The 26,103-nt window shown below is 42.8% G+C and overlaps 1 protein-coding gene across 1 annotated transcript; it reads left to right on the plus strand.

The window, feature by feature from the left end:
• The first annotated feature begins 1,947 nt into the window (after window positions 1-1,947).
• dhx57 (DEAH (Asp-Glu-Ala-Asp/His) box polypeptide 57) lies at window positions 1,948-24,526 on the plus strand. The gene is made up of 24 exons (XM_080421367.1): window positions 1,948-2,179; window positions 2,708-2,908; window positions 3,229-3,757; window positions 4,174-4,457; window positions 4,830-4,948; window positions 5,502-5,692; window positions 7,773-7,894; window positions 8,714-8,909; window positions 9,758-9,882; window positions 10,325-10,458; window positions 10,860-10,914; window positions 11,549-11,766; window positions 13,850-13,966; window positions 14,711-14,807; window positions 16,046-16,219; window positions 17,061-17,261; window positions 18,027-18,303; window positions 19,443-19,538; window positions 19,659-19,742; window positions 20,885-21,022; window positions 21,575-21,649; window positions 21,949-22,083; window positions 23,307-23,507; window positions 24,119-24,526. The coding sequence occupies exons 1-24, from the start codon at window positions 2,067-2,069 to the stop codon at window positions 24,260-24,262; spliced, it is 4,026 nt and encodes a 1,341-aa protein (XP_080277493.1). The 5' UTR covers window positions 1,948-2,066; the 3' UTR covers window positions 24,263-24,526.
• Window positions 24,527-26,103: the final 1,577 nt, after the last annotated feature.

Here is a 26,103-nt window from a genome sequence, read left to right on the forward strand (position 1 = left end):
GTCTTTTGTCAACTTAATTGAATGAAAAGGCGTTGTTTTAACCAAACCGTAATGGTAGAGAATGTTAATACAATTAACTAGTACATGTGCAGTGATCGGACGTGACTCTTCCGCTGAGATATTAAATATGTCAGGGTCTACATTTTAGACCCTGGTGTCGGGTTAGGACACAAGTGGTACTGCCTGAAGCTCAAAAGCACGGTATCTTCCCAGGCCAAGCAGGCGTTGCCTCTTGATTGAGCGATAGGTGGAAATTTGGTCTCTCACGCGGAAGAGCCTGGTTTGAACCCTGGGTTGGACATGGAAGATTTAATGTGTGGATTGCAGATATTTCCTCGTATGATCGATGGGAGCTGTTTAGCGCTGGCTTAGTTTGTTTGAACCTCTCTGTGTCACTTCTTATTGCAGAGGACACAGAGAAATGAGTGCGAGGAGAAGAGGAGGAAAACCCAACAGGGGGGGAGGAAGATTCAACAAGCCAAGAGGAGGAGGAGGAGGAAGAGGTGGTGGTGGTGGTGGAGGAGGTGGAGGAGGAGGAGGAGGAGGAGGAGGGGGCAGGAAGGGAGCGGGTGGCTGGGATGACGATGACGACTTCAGCCTCCATCTTGGGCCCAGTCGCTCTAGCAGGTAACGCTGGCGAACGATGATGATGTTGAAATTATCCGATGCAATTCCGTTATTAAGTCTGACGTCAATTTGTAGTCCGACGTCACATCCGGGTCCAAGAGGCACCAGGCACCATCCACTCTTCATTGTAAACAAACATGTCGGAACCCGTACATCTTTTTACAATAACCTCCTTTTTCAGAAAGGAACCATTGAGGGTTAAAAAGGGTCTTAATGCTTTCAATGAGAATTAGTGCTGCACGATTAATCGAAAAAAGATCGTGATCTCGATTCAGACACCTATGCGATCTCGATTTTAAATTATGACTATTTTTTTTTCAATTATTAAATTTTTTTTTTGCTTAATATTTTTATATTTACAAGAGAATTGTGTGAGAATCGTGTGAGAATCGTGATCTCAATTCTTATGGAGGAAAATCGTGATTCACATTTGAGCAAGAATCGTGCAGCACTAACGAGAATAGAGTTATTTATGTAAGTGTTCTCCCAGGGGGTATAATTTTGTCACTTTAGTGAATAAATAAGACTAAATTATTATACTTTGGTGACAAAATGTAAATTTTAGTGACTAAATAAGACAAAATTATTATAGATTAGTGACTAAATTATATAGTGTCGTTAAATTATTTAACGACACATAAGTCGTTATTTTAGTCTCAGATCTGTTAAAACAGCGAGGGACACAGCAATGCAGCATTTTGGCAAAATATACACTTGGACCCGGAAGTTGTTCTGACGGGGCGCATACATCACGGCTTAACAACAGAATAACAATTCACTCACTGGTTCTCAACATGGGGTCCGGGGACCCACCAGCTGAACTTGAGATGGTTCTAGGGGTTCTCTAGCTAAATGATTGATAGTTGGGAACCAAATGGACCCTTATGGTATTGTAACTCTGAGAGTGTACAAGTGGAACCAATTAAGGGTCCATTTGGTCCCATTTTGTACACTCTCCAAGTTAAATTAATACAGGATTTTACGGGGTAGATTGGGGTCCCAGAGACCGAAATCTGCGTCAAATGGGGGTCCGTGGCCCAAGGCATATCAAACTGGGGGTCCTCGGAGTTGAAAAGATTGAGAATCACTGACATAATGGATGTTTAAGTCTTTCCTATGCTTCACTCTCTCTCTCTCTCTCTCTCTCTCTCTCTCTCTCACTTTGTCTCTCCATTCCTGTCGCCCTCAGGCCTGCCTCGAGCAGAGGGCGAGGTGGGGGCGGCCGTGGAGGTGGGGGCGGCCGCGGAGGCGGGGGCGGAGGCGGGGCTAGCCGCGGAGGCAGGGGCGGAGGACGAGGAGCAGGAAGAGGGGGACGGGGGGCCTCGGACAGGGACAAGAGAGGAGGCGGCAGGGGCGGCAGGGGGCTCCCCAGGTCCTTGGCGACGGAGAGGCCCCGGCCCCGGCCGGACAGCGACGCGGGGCCTCGTCTCAGGCCGGAGATGATGATGAGCTCCATGCCCATGCAGAAGATCTTCATGACCAACGAGAACCAGGAGCTGGTCAAGGAACTGCTGAGGGAGCTGCAGACGCACGAGTTTGACAAGCCCCAAGAGTGAGTGCATTGATCCAACACACCCCGTGTGATGCTATTTATTTTATTAAAATGTTTTCTTTTATAATCAATTAAATCGATTTGTTTGATTAGTGGGGGACGCTGTCTCGTTTACAAAAGGTTTTTGGGTTCGATGCCTAATGTTCATGATAAAGTAATATAATAAGAATAAGAATATAATAATATAATATAATATAATAATAAGAATATATAATAATATGATAATATAGTATTTGTGTAGCACTTTAAAGAAGAAAAGGAAGATTAAAACAAATCAAAAATAAGATTACAAATGTCAAAAATTACAACCTTAGAAAAAGAGTTGGAGAATAAAATAAAAAAGAATCTGTTAAAAGCAAGTCTGTAAAATGAGATTTAATTTTTGACCCAAAAGATTAGATGGTATTAAATTGATGAAGTACTGCTTAGAATTGTTTGTAAACGGGGAAAATGTTGTTATGAGCTGTATAGCTGTGCTTTGTTCCTGTCTGAGAAGTCTCGTCTTTCTGTGTCTCTCCTCTTTTCCAGTGAGTCTGATTCAGATTACTTGGAAGAAGAGGATTATGATGAGTTGGACCATCGGGAGGAAGGCCAGTATTGGAACACTCATGATGAGCCTGTGGACAAAGCAGACGGCCCCGTGTACGAGTCTGACGAGGACGAGGAGGAGGAGGAGAGGAGCACCCCTGAGCCTATCATCTCTTTATTCGCCATAGGAAAACTGTGCAGGTGAATGTGTGCAGGGAATTTACTGCCTAACCACTTGAACACTAGCGTCCCTATTCTTGAAGATATTTTGTCTAGCGTGAAAACCGAAAGGCGCCTAGTATGGACTGGAGTATGTATATACAGTATTTATAAATGTTTGGCCAGGTTGAAATATCTTCCATTTGTTACTACTGAACAATGAAGAACTGAGAGGAGAGTCAGTTCCCTGCGCTGTTAACTCTCTAAAAGCTATGCCTTGTGCAGAATTTCCTTCTCTGTGTCATTCTCCTGTGAATACGTTGCTCATCTACCCGTGCCTTCAACCGTGTCTTGATCTGTAGGTACGGGTTTGACCGAGAGCGCAGCAGGCAGGCCCTGGAGTCTGGCGGAGGGGAATTCGGTTCTACGTTGGAACAGCTCCTCCAGCAGGTGTTTGCAGAGCGCCACGGCCAAAAAGCCATCTCCCCCGACGGCCTCCAGTCCACGCCCATGGACGAGTGTCTGAACCAGAGGCAGGAGGAGGCCTTGGCCCTCGCCGCCATTTACGGCGAGCGCTTCAACGAGCGCATAGCCAATGCCGTGTGGACCGTGACCCTGGACCTCCCCTTTCTGGCGGCCGCCAAAAAGAACGGCAGTCGAAACGGACCCGCCAGCGGTTCCGGCAGCGCCAAGAAAATGTGCAACTTCTACATGAAAGGCCAGGGCTGCAGGTTTGGCGATAAGTGCAAGTTCAGCCACCAGCTCCCCACCAAAGGCAGGTCGGGGTCTCCGGACTTCATGGGACCCAGTCGGCCCGGCTTCAGTAGCGACGACCCGCCCGAGTACGAGCTGGAGATCCGATTCCCCAAGGGGAACCGATACCCGTACCAGGCAAGGTTATTAAAGTTAACTAAAACCGGCGGGCGGACCTCGTTCCCAATGCAGCTACACCCAAATGTGGAGTGTGTTGTCTAACCTCAATGTTGTGTTGTCATGGCATCAGGCGTAAACAAATCAGATATAACCATATATGGGCGCAAAAGGGGGCATGCCCATATATAGGCATATACTGATGACATCAGGGAACTCCATATATGGGCATAAAAGGGACAATTACTGACAGATACAGAGATCTCCATATAGTATGCCCATATATTGGCATGTACGGATAACATCAGGGATCTCCATAAATGGGCATAAAAGGGCTGACCGATACACTTACTAGTAAATCTAAAATTAAGTCTTCAAAAGTTTAAAGTCAAAATAAAAACTAATAAAATGCTAAACTATAATAACTTTGGTTCCAGGCCCCGATCGTGGCCTTCAGTACAAACGACGACCGCGTGGGAGCCGCGGGGAGACTGTGCGTCACAGAGAGGCTGTTCGAAGAGGCGCTGGCCGCGGCCAAAAGTGCAGAGCCCGTGGTTTACACGCTCAGCACCCTCTGCGAGGACGAGGACGCCGTGACGAAGCTGTTGTCCAGCAGCCATCACAAGTACAGCAGCCTGCCTCCCGTGGTGACGCCAGCTCCGCCTCCCGTGGTGACGGCAGCTCCGCCCCCTGTCGTCACGGCCAATTGCAGGAGTGCGAGGTAGGGACACTAAAATTGTATCCGCTTAGTTGTAATGCTGGTGCCCTTGTAACCTCAAATTTGTCTTATTGAACTTTGTATCCATGTTATGTAAGGAATTTTACCATGAATGAGCCTATTCTTGGCTTCTTCCTGTTCTTGCATGTCAACTTGTTTCATTTTTTTTTTACTTGGAAAGAAAGAAAGAGAAAAAAATGTACACCAAAGAAAACATTTTTTTTTGAGTATTTGTCTCCAAATTCTATTTTATATAAATAATTAATACTTTATATTGGTTAATTTGTAATGAACAGATTGTTGAAAAATCTTCGTTAGAGCAGTAGAACATTCAATAGAATTTAAGATTGTTCATCGTTTTTTTGTCATCCCTAGTGGGAGGAGCAACGTGTCGCCTCAGGAGAGCAGGAGCAGCAGCAGCAGTGGGAATCACACCAGCAACCTGAGGGCCAATCCAACAAACAGCAGCGCAAGCAACCACACACGCATCTATGGTGAGACACCCTCTGTGTTCATTTAACTCTTGAGAGTGTACACATGTAACCAAATGGACCCGTACAAGCCCATTTGGTTACATTTGTACTCTTGAGTTAAGTTAACAATTGTCTCTTCTCTTAACCTTAACCGTAACCATATTATTATTTTATTACATCGATGTACTTAAAGTAGGTTGAACATGGTTTGGAAACTGACAGATTCTGAGAAACAACTAACCAATTACCAATATTTTCATGTCTAACATTTTTTGGTTGCTGAATAATACACAGTCTCGTTCATGGATTCTGCCCAAAAGCTGGTGATATTTTACTAGAAATGGTACAGAGTATACACTGTAAAAACACTATGTAACGATATAGTTGAAACATTTCCCAGTGGGATTGATTATACAGTGTACTGTATACATATGTACAGTATATAGTATGTGTGACTGATATATCACTCGGAAAGTGATTAATACATTTGTAATGATTCTTTATAAATGCGTCTAAAAACTTGGACACAGCCTGTTTCTTGCTCACGTGCCACTGTTTACCTGTACCTTGCAAGCAAAAGACACGGGAGACCCCGAGGAGCTGGACGAGAGGGACGAGGACAACGATGGCGACGAAGAGGCCGTCCCCGTGGAGACGGAGAGCTACGTCAACCTGAGGAAGACGATGGTGAAGAAGCACGAGCTGAAGAATGAAAACATGGTGCAGGAGAACGGCAAGCTGTGCCGAGAGTTTAGGAGGAAACAGGTAAAAGATGGACGTCTTGGCTGTCAACTATAACGATACACGTTTGTATTGAACCGTTCAGTACGCGGCTTTCGGTTTTGCACACATTACAAACTTAGCGACACGCTCCTCTTTAAAAAATCGCATGGTATCAACTTCCTGCGCTCAACCAGTTGAAAGAGGGCTCTGTCAATGGCTCTGCCCTTCAAGGAAGTCTAAACAACGTAACCAGCAGGCATGTTGCATCGTGCTGTGCCTAGGTTGAGAATCACAGGTTTAATGTGCTGTGTTCTTACACATGTACAACTGTACATGCACCCATACACCAAGGTAGTGAAATAGTCAGGGGATATTAGCAGAAAAATGTCCAATCTTGGAATAAATTCCTTACCAAAAAAAATCTTCACCAATGTGTTTGTGAAAGTGTCTAGTAACACATCTCACAAAGACTGAAATGCAGTTTCCCTAGGGGAATTTTTGACAGCTGCTGAAAGTTGGGGTCAAAATTTAATTCTGTTTTAAGTAGCATGTGAGGGGTCAAACTAGGGTGTTTTTATGATTCTGAATCCATTGCAAGCATTTGTTTTTGCACCAAAACCACTCCTTGGGCTAAAAACGGCCCAATCTCAATGGGCTTTTTACACAAAAAGTATACCTGGAAAAGGATGGCTATGGCCGTTTTTAGCCCAAGGAGTGGTTTTGGTGCAAAACAAATGCTTGCAATGGATTCAGAATCATAAAAACACCCTAGTTTGACCCCTCACATGCTACTTAAAACAGAATTAAATTTGGATTTTTTTCCCCGCATAAGGTTATGGTGGGTACCCCAACTTTCAGGAGCTGTCACAAATTCCCCTAGGGAAACTGCATTTCAGTCTTTGTGAGATGTGTTACTAGACACCTTTACAAACACATTGGTGAAGACTTTTTTTGGTAAGGAATTTATTCCAAGATTTTTCAAGTGATATTTTTGGGTTAAAACAAAACGTTATATTCTGATAGTAATCATTGTTTGTTCAGTAACGGGGGTCTCTCCGTACAGAAAATACTTTTATCAGGTTTGTTGCCAATTTCAGCCAATCGGGAGAGAATACCCATTTATTAGCATCAATTTTATTGTGTTCCAGTTCCAATTTTGTCTGCTCACTTCTTTGTGTCATCACTTCCAATTTCACTTCTTCATCTTGTATCACGGCTGAGTTTTCCTGATCGGATAAAATTGGTATCCTGACCGGAAAAAGTTGTATTTTCTGTTTACTAAAGACCTGGAAAAATGTAGAGACCCATGTTACTGAACAAACACTCAGTCTCATAGCAATGGCTACTATCATAATATAGAGTATTTAACACAAAAACACAAAAAATCACTTGCAACACCTTTAACCCATTAACAACACATTCCATGCCAGACGTTAATCTCATAATGTACTCACCAGTGCCAACGTGTTATTGTTGTTTTTTTGTTTTTTTCACGTCGCCATAGACCTTGTTAAAATCCTTAAGATTGAGCTGTGCACTGTCTGTTTACGCCCAGATGTCACTGAATCTACCAGTGAAGAGCGGATTACGTTAAACAGTGATATGCGAGGAGAAAAAACTACAGGAAGAGAATTGAGTTTCAGTGTGCGCTTTAGAATGGGGGCCGACGTGATCGGCAAAACCGGATCCCAAATAATTCTGTTTCCGGTCTTCAAACCGGAACCGGAAATGGATAAAAAAAAATCCGAAAGTGCACCTGGGAAAAAATCAACGCGAATCGGCGGTTCGCGTAGATCTACGCGACTGGCACGCTGCGGCTTTAAATAGGTTCGCGTAGATCTACGCGATTGGCATTCAATGTGTTAAGACCTGAGGCGATTCTTAAAAATGTTTTCTAAATCCTAACAGTTTTTTGAAAGAAATCGAAAAAAAAAAATTTCAAGATTTTTCAAAAATAGCAGATCTACAAGCTCATAGCGCGGCACTCGGTGCCGCGCTATGAGCTTGTATATCTGCTATTTTTGAATATCTAAAAGTGACACAGATGCGTTCCCGGTCTTAATGGGTTAAGTTCTCTCCTTTTGTGTGTAATTGTGTGGTAACGTTCCTCTTCCTCTTGCAGTCTTCCAGGAGCTTCATGTCCATGCTGCGTCAGAGAGAGAAGCTGCCAGCCTGGAAGGAGAGGGACAACATCCTGGACCTTCTGGACGAGTGTCAGGTGCTGGTGGTGAGCGGCATGACCGGGTGAGTCAGCAACTACTCTGCAGCAGGACTTACACTATATTGTTACAACAATATCAATGGTAATATTTGTATACCTATTATTCGTTTTTCTGTCCTTAAAGTTGTACAATGCAGATTCACAAATAACGATTTTTAGCAACTTTTGCTGGTCACTACCGTCACTGCATACAATTTCCGTAGTCCTCGATTACCCAGAATTCCATTTGTTTTCACCGGAAGCCGGAAGCGTTTAAAAAAGCGATCTTTTAATTGTTTTATACTATCTGCGGATCGTTTCTCTTAGCCAGTGGAGCATTAGTTACCATGAGCTGTGCTTTCTTTTTCTGTTCTTTTTCGATCTTCCAATCCTACATTCTCTTAAAATCAGCGTGAGGTTCCTTTTTGTTATTAGCGCGGTAGTTCCTGGCCAAACAGGAAACCGTTGCGGTAGTTCCTGGCCAAAACCAGATGACGTCATTTTCCCGGGAAAGTCCCCCCCCGACAGCGTTCAATACAAAATATATAAATAAAAGGCTTCCGGGGGTGAAATTCATGGAGTGGGTGTTGTGAAACTTTTGCCACTCACAAAAGATATACAATTTAACTTTAGTTTTGTTGAAAACGTTACCTAGTATTACTTTAAAAAAAGAGTTTGACCCAAGCCCTATTTAGTGATCAATTGACCTTAATTTCAACTAACAGAAAGTTCCTTATGAGTCAGTTTGCTGATGGATGATGATGGATCATTGAAAACATGAATGATGTTTGTTTTTTTTAAAGCAAAAATGTCAACGCATTTCCTTATTAACTTTGCTTTACTTTGTGTATTAAATCCTATAGGTGTGGTAAAACCACCCAGGTTCCTCAGTTCATTCTGGACGAGACGCTGGGCGGCCCTGCCGATCAGGTTGCCAACATCATCTGCACCCAACCCCGCCGTATCTCTGCCATCTCCGTGGCCCAGAGGGTGGCACAGGAACGCGCAGAGCGCCTGGGCAGCTCCGTGGGATACCAGATACGCCTGGAGACCGTCAGGGTATGCGCACATCCAATGCACCGTGGCGTACAGACAGTTATAGAGATCCACGATATTGACATTTTGGCCCGATAGATTGACGATTAAATTGCATGGTGAAATCCACTGTTAACGATATTGCAATACAAGTTTCCAGTAGGAAACGGATGCAGGCGTCTGAAAACTGTTTATTCGTATTACCTGATTTATGCACATATTAGTACCGTATTTTCCGCACTATAAGGCGCACCGTCAGTGCGCCTTATAGTGCGGATGTGCCTTATAATGCGGTGCGCCCTATATATGAAAATAATACATTTATTGAAGGTGCACCTTATACTCAGATGCGCCTTATAGTGCGGAAAATACGGTATGTTATTTTTGATTTTTAAGGCCGGTGTTTACAGTAATGTAATTGCATGGTGTATAATCTTTTTAATATACAAGTTAAGCTACAATTCATAAGTTTTGTCTCTCTATCAACGGAGAGTGGTAATTGCATTGATGTCCAAAGTACAATAAAGCTTGTACAAAACAAATCATCACTGTCCCAGTACAAAAAAACACCCTAAAGTATTTGCTTTGGTTCTGCAATGCAGTTATTTTTATTGTTTCCACCAGACGTACAGCATCAGCAGGTAGAGATCTCTGATTGTCTGCTGGCTACGCAACACTGGCGTTTCTCTCAAATCGTGACTGTTTCGCCACTATCGTTTTATAATCGACTAAATCGAATTAAACACATAAGCCTCATTTTATGCTTATTTGTACAACAATGTCATGCAGAAATAGCAAAAATAGATTAATTTATTACAATCATTTTTTTCTTTATTTATAATCGATGAAATTGATTGGTCTGTCCGCTCCAGTCATCAGCCACCAGGCTGCTTTACTGCACCACAGGAGTGTTGCTGAGGAGACTGGAGGGAGAGGCGGACCTTAAAGGGGTCACACATGTCATCGTGGACGAGGTGCACGAACGCACCGAGGAGAGGTGAGGAAATGTTTCTTCATGCGACAGTGGGTTAAGTGTGTCTGTGGGGCAGTGTTGCCAGATTCTGTGAGAGAAACAGTCAGCAACCAGGTCTAGGAAAACCAGCCCAAAAGAAGCAACTATGGGCCACATGAGCACTTTAACATATACATCAGCTATTTGAAAATAGCAGATCTACAAGCTCACAACGCGTCGCATCGCTTGTAGATCGGCTATTTTCAAATAAAATCTTGCGGGGAAATTATAATAAGCAGATCTGGCAACTCTGTCTGTGGGTTTTATACATATTGAACCAGTATTAACAGGAGCGTGTGACTAAATAATAACTACATTGGATCCATCGTTTTTCCATTTCCTGGAAAGTAACAGTTTTGGACATACAAGGTTTCCACCCGACAGCTGACGATACAGTATGTATGTATTTTCTTCTCTTCCACGCTAGTGACTTCCTGCTGATGGTTCTTAAAGACCTGATGGTGCAGAGACCAGACCTGAAGATCATCCTGATGAGTGCTACTCTGAACGCTGACCTGTTCTCTGAATACTTTCATAACTGTAACACCATCCACATACCAGGTGAACACACGCACACGCACACACACACACACACACACGCACACACACACGGTTTGCATGTTTATTATTTGCATTATGATTATTACATACACATCCTTCTATATATATACAGTATATACCTTGTATATCGGTTATATATTGTCGCTGTCAGACAGAAACATTGTACCTCCACATTTCATCTTTTTACATAATAAAAACAAGTTGGTCCTATTTTATACTGTGTCGCAGAAAAAGTACTGTGTCGCAGTTAACAAACAAGCAAACAGTTTTCTGTGACACTATTGTACGACTAAGTAGGGGCATTCATTTACAGAAAACATAAAAAGTTTAGATATGCAGATACAAGGTGTCTGCCCATCAGCGACCCTGTGTTTATTCCTCTCTTCTTAATTCTCTCCCAGGTCGTACTTTCCCAGTCGATCAGTTTTTCCTTGAAGACGCCATAGAAAAAACCCGGTTAGTATGTCAATATTCCTTTTTTAAGTATAAACCAGGCTCCAGTGCTGGTGCAAGCGCTCTAGCACCGCCAGTGCACCACGTGATTAACCCATTAACACATTGACTGCCAATCACGTAGATCTACGCGAACCTCCGTAAAGCCGCCACGTGCCAATCGCGTAGATCTACGTGAAGTGAAAAAAAAAAAAAATTCTTTTTTTTTTTCCAATTTCACCCAAAGGCCAAGGAGATATGATTAGTTGAAGATCTAGACTCCTATCCACTTCCTTGTTAACTTAAAACTTAAAAATGCTGTATTTCGGCTCCTGAGTACTTTTTTTTTTCCAATGAAAAACTCTGGCACTGGCTAAAAAAATATGAAAATAATTCTGGCAGTTAATGTGTTAAGACCTGAGGCGATTCTTTAAAAAAATCTAAATCCTAACAGTTTTTTGAAAAAAAATCTAAAAAAAAAAAATTAACGATTTTTCAAAAATAGCAGATCTACAAACTCATAGCGCGGCACTCGGTGCCGCGCTATGAGCTTGTATATCTGATATTTTTGAATAGCCAAAGACACCGGCAAAGTGACACAGATGCGTTCCAGGTATTAATGGGTTAAACAAGCAATGCATTTCTCCGTTCCTTCCAGCTACGTGATCGAGGACGGCAGCCCTTACATGCGCTCCGGAAAACAACAGAGCGGTTCCAGCAGTGGTGGACGGGGTGGCAAAGCGGCGCCCAAGGGTGTGGTGGACGACCTGGGAGAAGATATGTGGAACTTCATGTCCCTCACTAGGACCGACTTTGTCAAAGACAGCATCCCTGACCAGCAGCTCGGCCTGCAGGAGCTCACTATGAGATACAAAGGTGAACTACAGTAGGAACTTAACCCATTAAGACCTGAGGCGATTCTTTAAAAAAAATCTAAATCCTAACAGTTTTTTGAAAAAAATATAAAAAATATTTTTTCGCGATTTTTCAAAAATAGCAGATCTGCAAGCTCGTAGCGCGGCACTCGGTGCCGCGCTATGAGCTTGTAGATCTGCTATTTTTGAATAGCCAAAGAAATCTAAAGTGACACAGATGCGTTCCAGGTATTAATGGGTTAATTTTAAGTGTTATCTTTGATGTGTCGCTAATCACTCACCAACATTGAAAGGGACGTTGAGTTATTCCAGAGAGTCCCCTGTCCTCCAGTCTGGCGACCCCCTCCGTTGGCATAATGGGAGCCGTGTGTAAGAGTGAAAATCGTCTATTATAACCGATGAAAACTTCTTTTTTTTCTACTACCACTCATCGTGGAGTCTCATGATACTCAAACATGTGCTGAATGTCGCGCACGAGCTACCGTTCGTGCAGAACGAGATGACGCTGGTTGCTTGTTTCTCTCTCAGAACCTGGCGTCTGTGTGGTGAGTGGTAGTAGAAAAAACTAAAAGTTTTCGTCGGTTATAATAGACGATTTTCACTCTTACACACGGCTCCCATTATGCCAACGGAGGGGGTCGCCAGACTGGACGACAGGGGACTCTCTGGAATAACTCAACGTCCCTTTCAATGTTGGTGAGTGATTAGCGACACATCAAAGATAACACTTAAAATGGCCGGATCTCTCCTTTAACTAGTGTTAATCTAGCTATAAATTCACTGAATCTCTCTGTGGCTGTGTGTCTGTCTTTCCCGGGCATCATTCATGTGCTGTCTGAACCGAAAAAAACACCGACGTCTGTATCTGTCCGTCGGCGGGTCTGTGGAGGGCACTCCGAATCTCTGTGTGTTTTGTGGGGAGTGTTCGCACCGGCTTCCCTGATTGACTAACCCAACCCGTCGGCTTGACAGATTGGGCAGAGCTTTGTGTCACTTTTGTGCCGCTGATGCGCCAATATAAGTGGCAGCGTGTTCAATAGAACCCCATTGGGGTTACATGTATGCCATCAGCACGATGTCAGCAGAAACCTCCATCTCCATATTTTATAACTTTTTGTGTTTTTTTTGTAAGTTAATGACCTACTTGATCATACTACAGCGTCACACAAAGGCATCAAAAAGTAGCAGATCTACAAGCTCGAAAGGCGTTTTGAGCTTATGTCGATCTGCTACTTTTGCTATTTTGGAATTTGAATCCTGAAAAGTAACATTTTTTAGACATATGAGGTTTCCACCCGACAGAGACGATATGTCGGTGGGTACTGGCTGGGCTGCAATACCAACTTGCATCGTTCACGAGTAGGCCGGTGCCCGTTTAAAACTGTGGTAACATGTACGGCGGCACTGGGTGCTCTGGCAACGGGTGCAGCGAGTCCTCTGACAACACAACAGGTACAACAGGATATTAGGTATAGGTTTTGCATAACTGGGCGGGTCATGCATTCGCAACTTGCCTCATTCCCGATTTACATCGTTCCCGAGTAGGCCGGTGTGCACAGGTCTAGTAATCATAATAACTTTAAGGTCGGGCAACTTCTGACATTTACGTACTAGTCGATATCTAAACAATCTCAGCAATATCAGTTGCTTTTTTTCATATAATGATATGAAAAATAAATTTACCGGAAGTGTATCTATATGAGGATGGGGGTGATGTGCTGCCGGTGTGGTTTGTAACCTTTTTTCCTTGGAGCCCACAATGACACAATCTGAGACCCCTCAACATGTTTATGAATTGAATACCAAGGACCTCAATGGAAACAAGACCGCAAGGACTTTTATGGACGGACCTTTTAGACAAAGTGTTTTTAACTGTACTTGTGCTGTTTTTAACATTTCTGCCTAATAAAATATTCAATCAATCAATCACACACACACACACACACACAATATAGTTCTAGTACGACGAATAGCGACTATTTTCACTGTTTACTTTTTGGAAGCCTCACGCCCCCTCTGTGATCTTTGGCGCCCCCCGCAGCCCAGGTTGGGAAACACTCTTAAGAAATCTTGTTTTTCTGCAGACGTCAAGAAGTCCGTTCTGAAGACCATGTCTATGATGGATCTGGACAAGATCAACATGGACCTGGTAGAGAGCCTGCTGGAGTGGATTGTAGATGGAGACCACAGCTACCCGCCAGGTTGGGCAAATTCCTACTGTATATACTGTATGTACTCTCTCAGGGGAACACTAGAACATGCTGATTTAATTAGATTTTAATCACATGAACCCTAGCGTCCCTATGGGCCTAGCATAAAGATTATCGCATACCTTATTGTGAAATGATTCGGTAATTGGCAACCGACCTGAAAATGTATTTTCTGTTTGTCAAGGTGTTGAGAGAGATGGGGAGACCCCCTGTTATTGAACAAACACTCTATAGCAGGGGTCAGGGGTCTTCAACCTTTTCAGGCCAAGGACCCCCTAGCTGAGAGAGAGATGAAGCAGGGACCCCCTACTCTATATTGTATAAAATTGTGTTTCAGATTAAAGTTTTTTTTTTACTTAGTCTGCTCTTTTTTCCCTCTACACCTAAAAAAAAATCAAAAATAGCCGATCTACAAGCTCTCAACGCTGCGAGGCGTTGAGAGCTTGTAGATCGGCTATTTTCGGCTAATGTTCCCCTCAGAAAAGTAATTCTAGGGTTCAAGTGGTTAATGTAAAAAAACTACATCCCATTACACAAAGATTTGCCGGACCCCCCTATAGTAGCTCTGAGGACCCCCTAGGGGTCCCAGACCCCCTGTTGAAGACCCCTGCTCTATAGCAATCTGAATATAGAACCTTTTCAAAAAACTTTTTTTGTTTTAACCATAAAACATCACTTACAGCACCTTTTAACCCCCTGGTTCCTGTGTCTGTGTACCTGCCTGTCTGTCTGTAGGTGCTGTGTTGGTATTCATGCCAGGTCTGGCAGAGATTAAGATGCTATACGAGCAGCTCCAGTCCAACAGACTGTTCAACAACAGGAAAGGAAACAGGTTTGTGTGTTGTTGCCACTGAATTTACGTGTGTGTGTGTGTGTGTGTGTGGTATTGGGTCAAATATCCCCTCAAGTATAGTAAAAGTTTAGAAATCAGGACCATTTTCCTGGTCCTCACAATTGTTGTTTTATGGTTAAAACGACGTTAAAATATGATAAGATTAGGATTATGCATTTAGAGGTAGGGGTTGGAGTTACGCCTGATTTATACTTAACACATTGGGTGCCAGAGGTTTATTAAAATATTATACGTTGAGTGCCTGCATTTCTTCCATCCACTTGCGTTATACGTTTCGTGCTGTGAGAAGCCCCGACGCGGAAGTGCATGTAAACAAAGCGTGCGTGCGAGACGGCGGAGGGTCCCGACTAACGCCTGGAACAATATTTCCAACGCGACCCTCCATTGCAGCGTGATCGCCGATCGAAAACGGCTCGTTTCCACCACATTAAAAAGAAATGGAGATATTAAGCTTTTAGTCAAGGAGATAACATTGAAAACGCCGACCGGAAGGATTTTTGACATGGAGCCAGATCCAGCCTCTTCTTCTCAGAAACTCCTTGGGTGATGTCAAAGTTTCGTTTTAGCGCCCCACGTGGGCCACTCGTATAAAAATAGAATTGGGTAAAAAACGGTCCGGACCGTTTTCGGCACTTCTCGTTTGGACCCTCAAAAACGGTCCGGACCGTTTTTGGCATTCAATGTGTTAAAAGCAATACTATTCAATATTACATATCTATAAGCTCAAATTATTAACTCTTTACCTGCCATTGACGAGATTTCTCGTTTTTCTCTGCATGGCTCAGCCAGCCGTTTTTTGGGCTTTTTTAATTTTTTGTTTATCACAAAGGAAGCAGGAGATAATGCGATGCGAAGATGTTTTGCTCCATTCACTTCAATGTTAAAAAATAAACGGAGACAAAATTCACATTTTACCTATTTTTGCAATGTATTTTCTATGGCAGGGAAGGGGGTAGATTGTGTATATACTCTGGCAGTTAAAGAGTTAAATATGGCCTGTTTTGGCTGTGCTATATTTAATTAGATTATTGGAACTGGTCATTTCTTTGTATATTTAAGTAATGTCACATCTGCCCTGTGCAATGTCTATTTACTAAGCCTAAAAGACGAGCATATCATTTAGATTCATGTTCCAATGTTCAATGTCAAAAACCCAAATATACTGTACATAAATGGTAAATTATGTGTGTGCACGTCTTTCCTCGTTCCCGCGGCAGGTGCGTGGTGTACCCGCTCCACTCCTCACTGTCCAACGAGGAGCAGCAGGCCGTTTTCAACCGGCCGCCAGAAGGAGTCACCAAGATCATCATCTCCACCAACATCGCCGAGACCTCGGTCACCATCGACGACGTGGTGTACGTCATCGACACCGGCAAGATGAAGGAGAAGAGGTACATTATGTGGTTGTTTTTTTAACAGTTTCTTTTTACGGTTTATCTGTGTCACTTTTTCGTTTGAGCTAAAAAGCATTATTTTACACTTTGGCTATTCAAAAATAGCAGATATACAAGCTCATAGCGCGGCACCGAGTGCCGCGCTATGAGCTTGTAGATCTGCTATTTTTGAGAAATCGTGAAAATGGGTGCAAATCTTTGAATATATATATATATTCTTTTAAAGCAAAAAAAAAATAACTCAAATCTTTGCTTCTGGGGGTCCCTGGAACAACATATTTTTTGATGGGGGTCGGCGGCCAAATACATATCATTTTGGGGGTCCTTGACATGAAATAGTTTGAGCACCACTGATATAGAAACATACGTTTTTATCAGAATACTGTTGGGATTTCGAAGACATTTATAGAATTGGCCTCAGGTCTTAACTCATTCAGTGCCATTCTGGCATTCTATGGCAGTTTGGTTCTGAGTGCCACAGCCAAAATTCATTGTAAAAAAAAAAGTGCTTAGGAGCCGAGATACAGCCTTTTTCAGTAAGAAGTTAAACAAGAAGTGAATGGAGCAGCAAATCATCATATCTTGGGTTCTGAACATTAAAAAGAAAAGAAAAAAACAAGATTTTTCGTCACGTGGCGCTCAGGGCGCTCCAGGCCATGACGTCTTAGACGTCATGTGGCACTGAATGAGTTAATGGGTTAAAGGAAAGTGGACTGTCCACTCCCTTTTTCTAGACGTGATATGGAAGTCACAGGAGACGGGGGGGTCCTGAGGGTTTCAATCCTAACCGCGCATTCGCAACAAAAGCTTTTTTTTTACGCTGTGTGTCGGCTCACAGGTACGACGCATCTAAAAGCATGGAGAGCCTGGAGGACTCGTGGGTGTCGCGGGCCAACGCGCTGCAGAGGAAGGGGCGAGCGGGACGCGTGGCCTCGGGGGTCTGCTTCCACCTGTTCACTAGCCACTGCCTCCAGCATCAGCTGGCCGAGCAGCAGCTCCCCGAAATACAGAGGGTACCCCTGGAGCAGCTCTGTCTGAGGTACCGGTCATTTTTTAGGGAACATTTGGCCGATAAACCGAATGCATGGTGAAATCGACCGTACCGATATGGCAATGCCAAGGTTTTCAGTGTTATACTGTGAATGTGATTCTGGGGGCAGATGTGCATTCTTATTACCTGATAATTTTGTAGGCCTACTGATGCAATTACAATTTAGCATTTAGCAGACACTCTTATGCAGAGCGACTTACAATAAGCAAGGTAAACACATAAATCAAATGCAGAGAGACAGTGTAGTGCCTCAGTAAACTAGGATCACAGGTAAACCAATAACCTAGCATCAGTCTAAACAACACACTATCAAAAACAAATCTGTACATTGAACATTTCAAAGCAACTATTATAAAATGGCAGCTAAAACCTATTATTTTACCTGTTTGATAGCTGATACGGCTGATATCGGCATCCCTAGTAATCTTCTCTGTGTAATGGAATACAATGAAAGCTGTGTGGCTGATTGACTTTGTGCCTCAGAAGAAAGAAGCATAATTGATTGAAGTTTCAAGATTGGAATGTGTCAAATAAAAGTAATAATTGACTAATGTGAGAACAATGTTTTGTAATGATAGTAAATTACACATAATCACACAAAATGTGTTCAAAGTTGCCACGTGAGTTCATAGTTTAACATCAGGGTTACTTAAGCCCTATATAATTTGATGTATGACAAATAGCCAAAATATCTACAAGCTCACGTCCCATTGCTATGACCTTTTCTGACCTCATCTCTCACCACGTCTGTAGAATAAAGATCCTGGACTTGTTCGCTGACTGCACCTTGGAATCCGTCTTCTCCCGGCTCATCGAGCCCCCGGCCATGGGCAGCCTAGAGGCGGCCAAGCAGCGCCTGCAGGACCTCGGGGCTCTAACCCCCGATGAAAAGCTGACGCCGCTGGGCTACCACCTGGCCTGCCTGCCGGTGGACGTGCGCATCGGGAAGCTCATGCTTTTTGGAGCCATTTTCCGCTGCCTGGACCCATGCCTCACCATCGCCGCCAGCCTGGCCTTTAAATCACCCTTCGTAAGAAAACACTTTTGTTTTTGTCATTTTATTTACCCAGGGAAAGCTGCTGAGCACAGATGCTCATTTTCAGCAACGCCCTGGCCTGCACACAGACAGACACAAACGCATTAAAGCTCACCAGTACAACCACAGTCTTATACTGTTGGCCACTGAACAGCAGTCAGGGGTTCAGTGCCTTGCTCAAGGGCACTTCAGCGGTTTGGGGGGAGGGGCAAGTGGTGGCCATTCACTTTCCCCACGCAGACTTTTTCTGCCGTTCCAGGGAATCGAACTGACCGGAGACCCCCAGGGGTCTGTGTTTGGCCTCCTCCTTTCTTCCCCTCTACACCAAATGTCTTCGCAGGAATTAGCCGATCTACAAGCTCACAATGAGCACTCCAAGCGCATTAAAACGCAGCGCAGCGATAATGTAGCATTGACAAAAAACATGATGTCCAATGACTTTAAGTTTGTTGGATTACCTATCTCAGGCAAGTTTCAAGTCTCTGCAAGTTGCTTTTCATACCGCACTGAAATGAGCAGAATCCAGTGGCTTCCTCGAGAAACTGTCAAGTAATGTAATGTCAGGTATACCGTGAGTCATCGTCAATAGGCTGAACACGCCAGACCACCGGTATGGTGTTTTAACCACATGAACCCTAGTGTCCCTATTCTGGGCATGTTATAATAGGCAAAAATAGCTGATCATCAAGCTCACAACGCGATGCATTGCTATTTTCAGCAAACAGATTTAGTGTAGAGGGACATAAAGAGGCGTCCAAATCCGGGTGCTACAACGATAAGTGGTTAAGTCTTGAGAAGCGGTGCCAATTGAGTCAAGTCAGATATAGATCTCCACATCATGGAGTTGATGGTTTCCAAGATTCATTAGGCTCTTCCTGTGTTGCAAGCCTATTTTATTTTCACTCTACTGTAGATGTGAATCTCAATTTGATGGATGCCTTCCTGCCACAGTGTGTGAGAAAACAGACTTAATTACTAGCAAAAATGTGCCAGTATTTGCCTGGTGGATATTGTTACTTCTCTCATTAAGATTCACCCCAGTTCAGTTTGTTAGCCACAGATTATTCCCAGAGTATAACATTCTTATGTTCTTTCTTCTATTCCCTTCTCTTCCTACTCCCTTCTTTCTCCAGGTGTCGCCGTGGGACAAGAGAGAGGAGGCCAATGAGAAGAAGTTGGGCTACGCTCTGGCCAACAGCGACCATTTGGCTCTTCTGCAGGCTTATAAGGTTCTAACAAGAGTTTCTGTGTGGAGCGCTCGTTAGAAAAAGCTATCTGAGTACTTGCAACACATAACGTTTTATACTTGGTTCATGTAGAAAGGCTGATTGTCTGTCTCTCTGTTTCAGGGATGGTGCAACGCGGCAAAGAACGGCAACCAAGCCGGCTTCCGGTACTGCAGGGAGAACTTCCTGTCTGGCCGAGGCTTGCAGGTGTGACTTTTAAATGAAGTGTCTTTATTGAAGGTTCAAGGTTGTATTTTTATAGTTCCATCTTGTGTACAGATACCTAAGAGTTGTGTGTTCGGCTTCCTTCAGACAATGTAGCAGCATAGGTAATAATAATAAGTGAAGAAAACTAAAGAGAAAAGCGTCAGTAGTTTTTACTAATAGGATTAAAATAAACAGATCAGCGTATGCACAATGTATGTATACGCTTGGTATATTATACAAAGCAGTGGTCTCAAACCTTTTCATGTCAAGGAGCCCCAAATGTAGATGTGTTTGGCTGCGGACCCCCATCTGAAAATATGTTGTGCCAGGGACCCCCAGAAGAGAACATTTGTGTTGTACATGTCTCAAAGAAAGGAGGTCGCACAGCTCGTAGCCACGATCCAATAGCTTTTTTATAATTATTTTACCAATGTTTCGACACAGTAAAAGGTCTTCTTCAGGTATGTTAATAAATGTCTCAATAATTCCAAAATTATGTATTTTCAAGATGTTTCAAAAATATTCGCAACATGTAGATCTGTTATTTTTAAGTATAAAATGGGATTAAAGTACGGTAGTTAAACTGATTGTGATGCTATTAACCCATTAAAACCGGGAAAGTATCTGTGTCATTATAGATTTGAACCACTTTAACCATTATTTTACACTTTGGCTATTCAAAAATAGCAGATATACAAGCTCATAGCGTGTCACTTTGTGCCGCGCTATGAGCTTGTAGATCTGCTATTTTTTGAAAAACTATGAAAATGTGTGCAAATCTTGAATATATGGGATTTTTTTCCCCCAATATATGGGATTTTTTTTCAAGCGAACATTTTTAACTCAAATCTTTGCGTCTGGGGGTCCCTGGAATAAAATATTTTGAGATTGGGCTCCGCTGCCAAATACATACAATTTTTGGGAGTTCTGGACATGAAAACGTTTGAGCACGACTGATATAGCAACACGAGTTTTTTCAGAAAACTGTTTTGTAGAATCGGCCTCAGGTCTTAATGGGTTAACAGATTTAGCTGGACCCTACTTTGAGAACCCCTGATATACACCATCAGCATTTAGCATTTTTGAAGAACGTCCATAATCAGGTCTTATACTGAGCGTATGTCATTGTTATGTCCATGCAGGAGATGGCCAGCTTGAAGAGGCAGTTTACGGAGCTGCTGTCGGACATTGGCTTTGTGAAGGAGGGGCTGCGGGCCAGAGTCATAGAGAGAATGTGTTCTAATGGTACCGACGGTGTTCTGGAGGCTACTGGACCTGAGGTACACACACACACACACACACACACACACACACACACACGTTAAAATACAACAGGTTTTTTGGTTAAAAAATGTAAGCTCTATATTCTGATAGTAATAATTGTTATAGAGTGTTCAGTAACAGGGGTCTTTCCGTCTCATTAGTAAACCGAGATTACATTTTCAGTTGTGACGCCAATTTCCTCCATCAGCTGAGAGTATCCACATGTTATACTGTTCCAGTTCCACTGTCTGCTCATTTCTTTTTGTCATCATCACCTCCAATTTCACTTTTCTTTTTAATCTTATCCTGCATCCTGTATGTACGAGTTCTCTCTCCTGATTGAATCAAATCGGTATCCTGACCTGGAAAAAAAAGTATATTATTTTTTTAAGTAAAGAGCTGTAGAGATGGTGGAGTTACTGAGCAAACACTCAAAAGCAGTGATTGATATTGGAATATTGAATGCTTTAACACTTATTTTAACAAATTACAGTACCTTTTTTTTTAAATGTGTATGGATACCAAAGATAAGTGCAGCATAGATGAGCATCTTTCCTCCTTGCCACCAGGCCAACTTGAACTCGGACAACATCCGTCTGATGTCTGCCATGCTCTGTGCTGCTCTCTACCCCAACGTAGTCCAGGTGAGCACTCTTAACTCATTCAGCAGCGGTCAATGGAGGCCTGACTTTTTCAAAGAAGCAAATAATCGAAAATAGCTGCTGCACTTTGGGAGCTTGTAGATCGGCCATTTTCACTATTTGAAATGTTTAACTTTTTTAAAAGCAAGTTAAACTATTTAACTTATAAGCAAACAAATACATAATTAAACAATTTTTTGATAGTAAAATATCAGTCAAAACAAAGGTAATCGCCGGTGTTCGAGGTCTCTCCAAAATCGATCTCCTCATAATGTGTGTGTGTGTGTGGTTCCCTGGGCCAGGTGCGCTCTCCACAGGGGAAGTACAAACAGACCAGCAAAGGGGCCATGAAGATGCAGCCCAACGCAGCCGAGCTCCGCTTCGTGACCAAGAACGACGGCTGTGTCAACATACACCCCTCCTCTATCAACTACACGGTGAGAGAGTAGAGCCGTCTGGAACCCTCGTCATGTTTCATGCCAAACTCTAGGGCTCCAACTATTGATTATTTTTCTTTATTTATTTTTTTTCCTCCCACTGCTTGTCGCTACTGTTGTATCCTTCTGGCTCACCTGCAGTGTTGGAAAAGTTACTAAAACATAGTAATATATTACATATTACTTGTTTAAAAAGTAATATAGTTACTTTACTTATTACTCCCTGCCAAAAGTAATAAGTTACTTTATTAGTTACTGGAAAAAAGTAATATATTACTTTAAGTTACATATTACTTTATAGTTACTTTCCAACACTGTGTTGGAAAAGTTACTAAAACATTAATTTCCAACACTGTGTTGGAAAAGTTACTAAAACATAGTAATATATTACTTATTACATATTACTTGTTTAAAAAGTAATATAGTTACTTTACTTATTACTCCCTGCCAAAAGTAATTAGTTACTTTACTAGTTACTGGAAAAAAGTAATAACATTACTTTGAGTTACATATTACTTTAGTTACTTTCCAACACTGCTACTGTTGTATCCTTCTGGCTCACCTGCCAGTGAGGAGCCCCCCCCTGGGAGGACGTAGGGCCTCCGTCCTACTCCTCCCGTTAAACATTCCCTGGCGACAGGCTCCGCCCCAGCCCGTAGGTCCTATCGGGCTGGGGCGGAGCCTGTCGGCAGGGCACGTACTCCTACGGCGTAGGAGGTGCGTTCAGTGACAAATATCGCCCTTCCTGCCAGTTGTGTTCTCATAGACCAGTGGTTTTCAACCTTTTTCATGCCAGGGAGGGACCCCTAAATTGATATACATTTGACCCGCATCTGAAAATGTTTTGTGCCAGGGACCCCTAGAAGCAAAGATTTGAGTAAAAAATCTTCGCTTTAAAAATATATATATATTCAAAGCTAAGCACACATTTTCAAGATTTTTCAAAAATAGCAGATCTACAAGCGCTATGAGCTTGTATATCTGCTATTTTTGAATAGCCAAAGCCTAAGTGGTTAAAAGGATTTTGACGCTATGTTAACTAATTTCCCTGGGGACCCCCTGGAACCCCCCTAAGGACCACTGGTGGTCCCCAGACCACTGGTTGAGAACCACTGGTATAGACACTCGACCAAGCCGGGTGCGCCGCGGTGGATTCTAAGCCCCTAGACCCTGTGGTGGTGGACAGGTACTTTATTTGTGTGTTTCCGCCGTTTGTCGTCTAGGTGCGTCACTACGACAGTCCCTACCTGGTGTACCACGAGAAGGTGAAGACCAGCCGCGTGTTCATCAGAGACTGCAGCATGGTGTCCGTCTACCCCCTGGTGCTGTTCGGGGGAGGCCAGGTCAACGTCACTCTGCACAACGGCGACTTTGTCATCTCCCTGGACGACGGCTGGATCCGATTCGCCGCCGCCTCGCACCAGGTAGGCAGGGAAAATTAGCTGAAAATGCCGAAAATGAGCACCCGTGCTCAGCTACTTCCCTGGGTAAATAAAGGATATTAAAATTAAGTAAAACAAAGATAAGGGACGGAGTCAACCACACAATGGGCCATCGAACCCCGGAGCACATCTCGAGCTTGTAGTTTGGCTATTTTCACTATTTCTTTTTAACTCTTTAACTGCCAAAAACGGGAATTCCCGTCCGATGGCTCTATGGCTATCATGGCCACGGACGGAAATGACGAAAATATAAAAAAATTAAATGATTTAAATAAAAAATCTTTTAAAAACATTTTTAAATAATTTTCTATTTTTTTTGGTCTTTTTTTTTGTTTGTTTATCTCAAAGGAACTAGGAGATAACGCTATCCAAAAAATTGCTGCTCCATTCACTTCAATGTTAAAAAACAAACGGAGGAAAAATTCACCTTTTTCCTGGCACTGGGACGACACAGTCTGAAATAAGTGTGGGGGGGGGGGGTCCCCCAGAGTGACACCAAATGTCTTGTGTCTCGAGCTGAAAAAAAAGGTTTAGGAACCCCCCTGAACCAGATGCCGTTGTGTTCTGTGTGTCACGTGTGTGTTGTCCACTAGGTGGCGGAGCTGGTGAAGGAGCTGCGCTGGGAGCTGGACGAGCTGCTCGAGGACAAGATCCGAAGCCCCAGCATGGACCTGTGCACGTGTCCCCGGGGGTCCCGCATCATCCACATGATCGTCAAACTCATCACCACACAGTAGCCGCACAGCACGGACGCACCGCTATTCACACCAGTGGTTGTCAAACTTTTTAGATTTCAACTTCAAGGACCCCCAGTTTAGGTATACCACTAGGCCACGGACCCCACTGTAACTCTGACAGTGTACAAATGCAACCAAATGGACCCTTACGGGTCCATTTGGTTGCATTTGTACACTGTCAGAGTTACAGACCCATAAGAATCTTTTTTGGACCGCTGGTGGTCCCCCGGGCCCGACATTGAGAGACTCTGTGGTTCTCAAACTTTTTTTTTCATGTTAAAGGGATACTTCACTTTCAAATAAAATAAACATTAAAAAAAAATATTTTAAAAAAATGAAAGAAGTTATGGCAAAATAAAGGCCCCCCTCACACATTAGTAGGACACTCTAATGCGTGAGGGGGCCTTTATTTTGCCATAACTTCTTTCATTTTTTTTAAATATTTTTTTTAATGTTTATTTTATTTGAAAGTGAAGTATCCCTTTAAGGACCCCCAAATTAATTATATATTTGGTGTTGGACCCTCATCTGAAAATGTTCTCTTCCAGGGACCCCCATACAAAATTTGTGTTAAAAAAACGTTTAAAAAATATTTAAGGTTTTTCACATTTCTTTCAAGTTTTTTTTTTTTTTAATAGCAGATCTACAGACCTGACAGCATCCAGCGCCCATATAACATAAATTAATACCTAGACACATTTACCATAAGCCATCTTGTGCTTGCCTGCGAGGCACTGAGACTAGGACTGTCACGATTATGACATTTTACTTGACGATTAATTGTCGCTCAAATGATTGCGATTAACGATTTAATTGTATTTCTGTCGTTGAACATTGGAACATAATTAATAAAAACATTTCTGTAATCCTTAGGCTTCGTAAACAAAAGTTGCACGGGGCAGATATGACAAATAATTTACATATTTATTTAACTATATACTTGCAAACGAAAAACATTGATAGTGGAAATAGCCGATCTACAAGCTCAAAACGCGTCGGAATGCGACACGTTTTGAACTTGTAGTTCTGCTATTTCCACAAATTTGGAAAATGTTTGAAATTATATATAAGGTTTTTATTATATGTAGTAATTGTGACAGGCCTAAGTGAAACCAAATTCCTCCTTTTGATCAAACAATGGAAACTGTTATGGATCTACGCAGTTGCCTCCAAGGCAGTGGATGGCATGGTTAATAGCCAATTAACACCCGCTGATGTCTGTTTTACGGTCTTCTGAAATGCTGCAAATGCTACTGGACAAGCAGTAGAGAAAGTTTACTACTTCCATGCTGCCACACGATGTGCGACACAATTGTTTGATTTAGATGCGAGTATTATAGAAATTGTAATTTGTATACATTTGCGCCATTTTTCTTCAGTTCAGGGAAACCCACGTTTCATTTTTAATATGGGTCGTGTGTCCCTGCTCACAACTGAGAAACGTATTTGAGTCCATATTGGATTTCCTAGACGGAAAATGACTGCACATATTAATGTGGATTTGCATGTATTTTGCATGTCTGACCGAGGGCTCAGAGAGCTCCCGCATGTTTCTTGTTAGCTTTACATTTCTTGAATGTATGAACTTCTTATTGCGCTGATGTCAAAACACAACTTCACACGAACTAAAGGGCTCACCGACTTACACACAATTTGGTCAGAGTTGCCAAATAATTGAAAAGCCTGTATCTTAACAAATCCCTGATGCAGTGAAAGAATAAAAAAAGAGGAAAACAAGTTAAGCTAGTTGTTTTTTTGCCGTTTCTTTCCTAACATTTTCAATGTGACATGCAGCGGTGGAAGAAGTACTCAAAATGTTTCACTTAAAACAGCAGATCTAC

The sequence above is a fragment of the Gymnoscopelus braueri genome, assembly GCF_963280865.1.
Source record: "Gymnoscopelus braueri genome assembly, chromosome: 23".
NCBI lineage: Eukaryota > Metazoa > Chordata > Actinopteri > Myctophiformes > Myctophidae > Gymnoscopelus > Gymnoscopelus braueri.

What these genes read in the sequence shown, in the direction of transcription:
- dhx57 (XM_080421367.1), top strand. Translation starts at nt 2,067, where the DNA reads ATGATGATGAGCTCCATGCCCATGCAGAAGATCTTCATGACCAACGAG. An exon ending in GAGTTTGACAAGCCCCAAGA is followed by an intron (nt 2,180 to 2,707) that starts GTGAGTGCATTG and finishes CCTCTTTTCCAG; the next exon opens with TGAGTCTGATTCAGATTACT. An exon ending in GAGAGTTTAGGAGGAAACAG is followed by an intron (nt 5,693 to 7,772) that starts GTAAAAGATGGA and finishes TTCCTCTTGCAG; the next exon opens with TCTTCCAGGAGCTTCATGTC.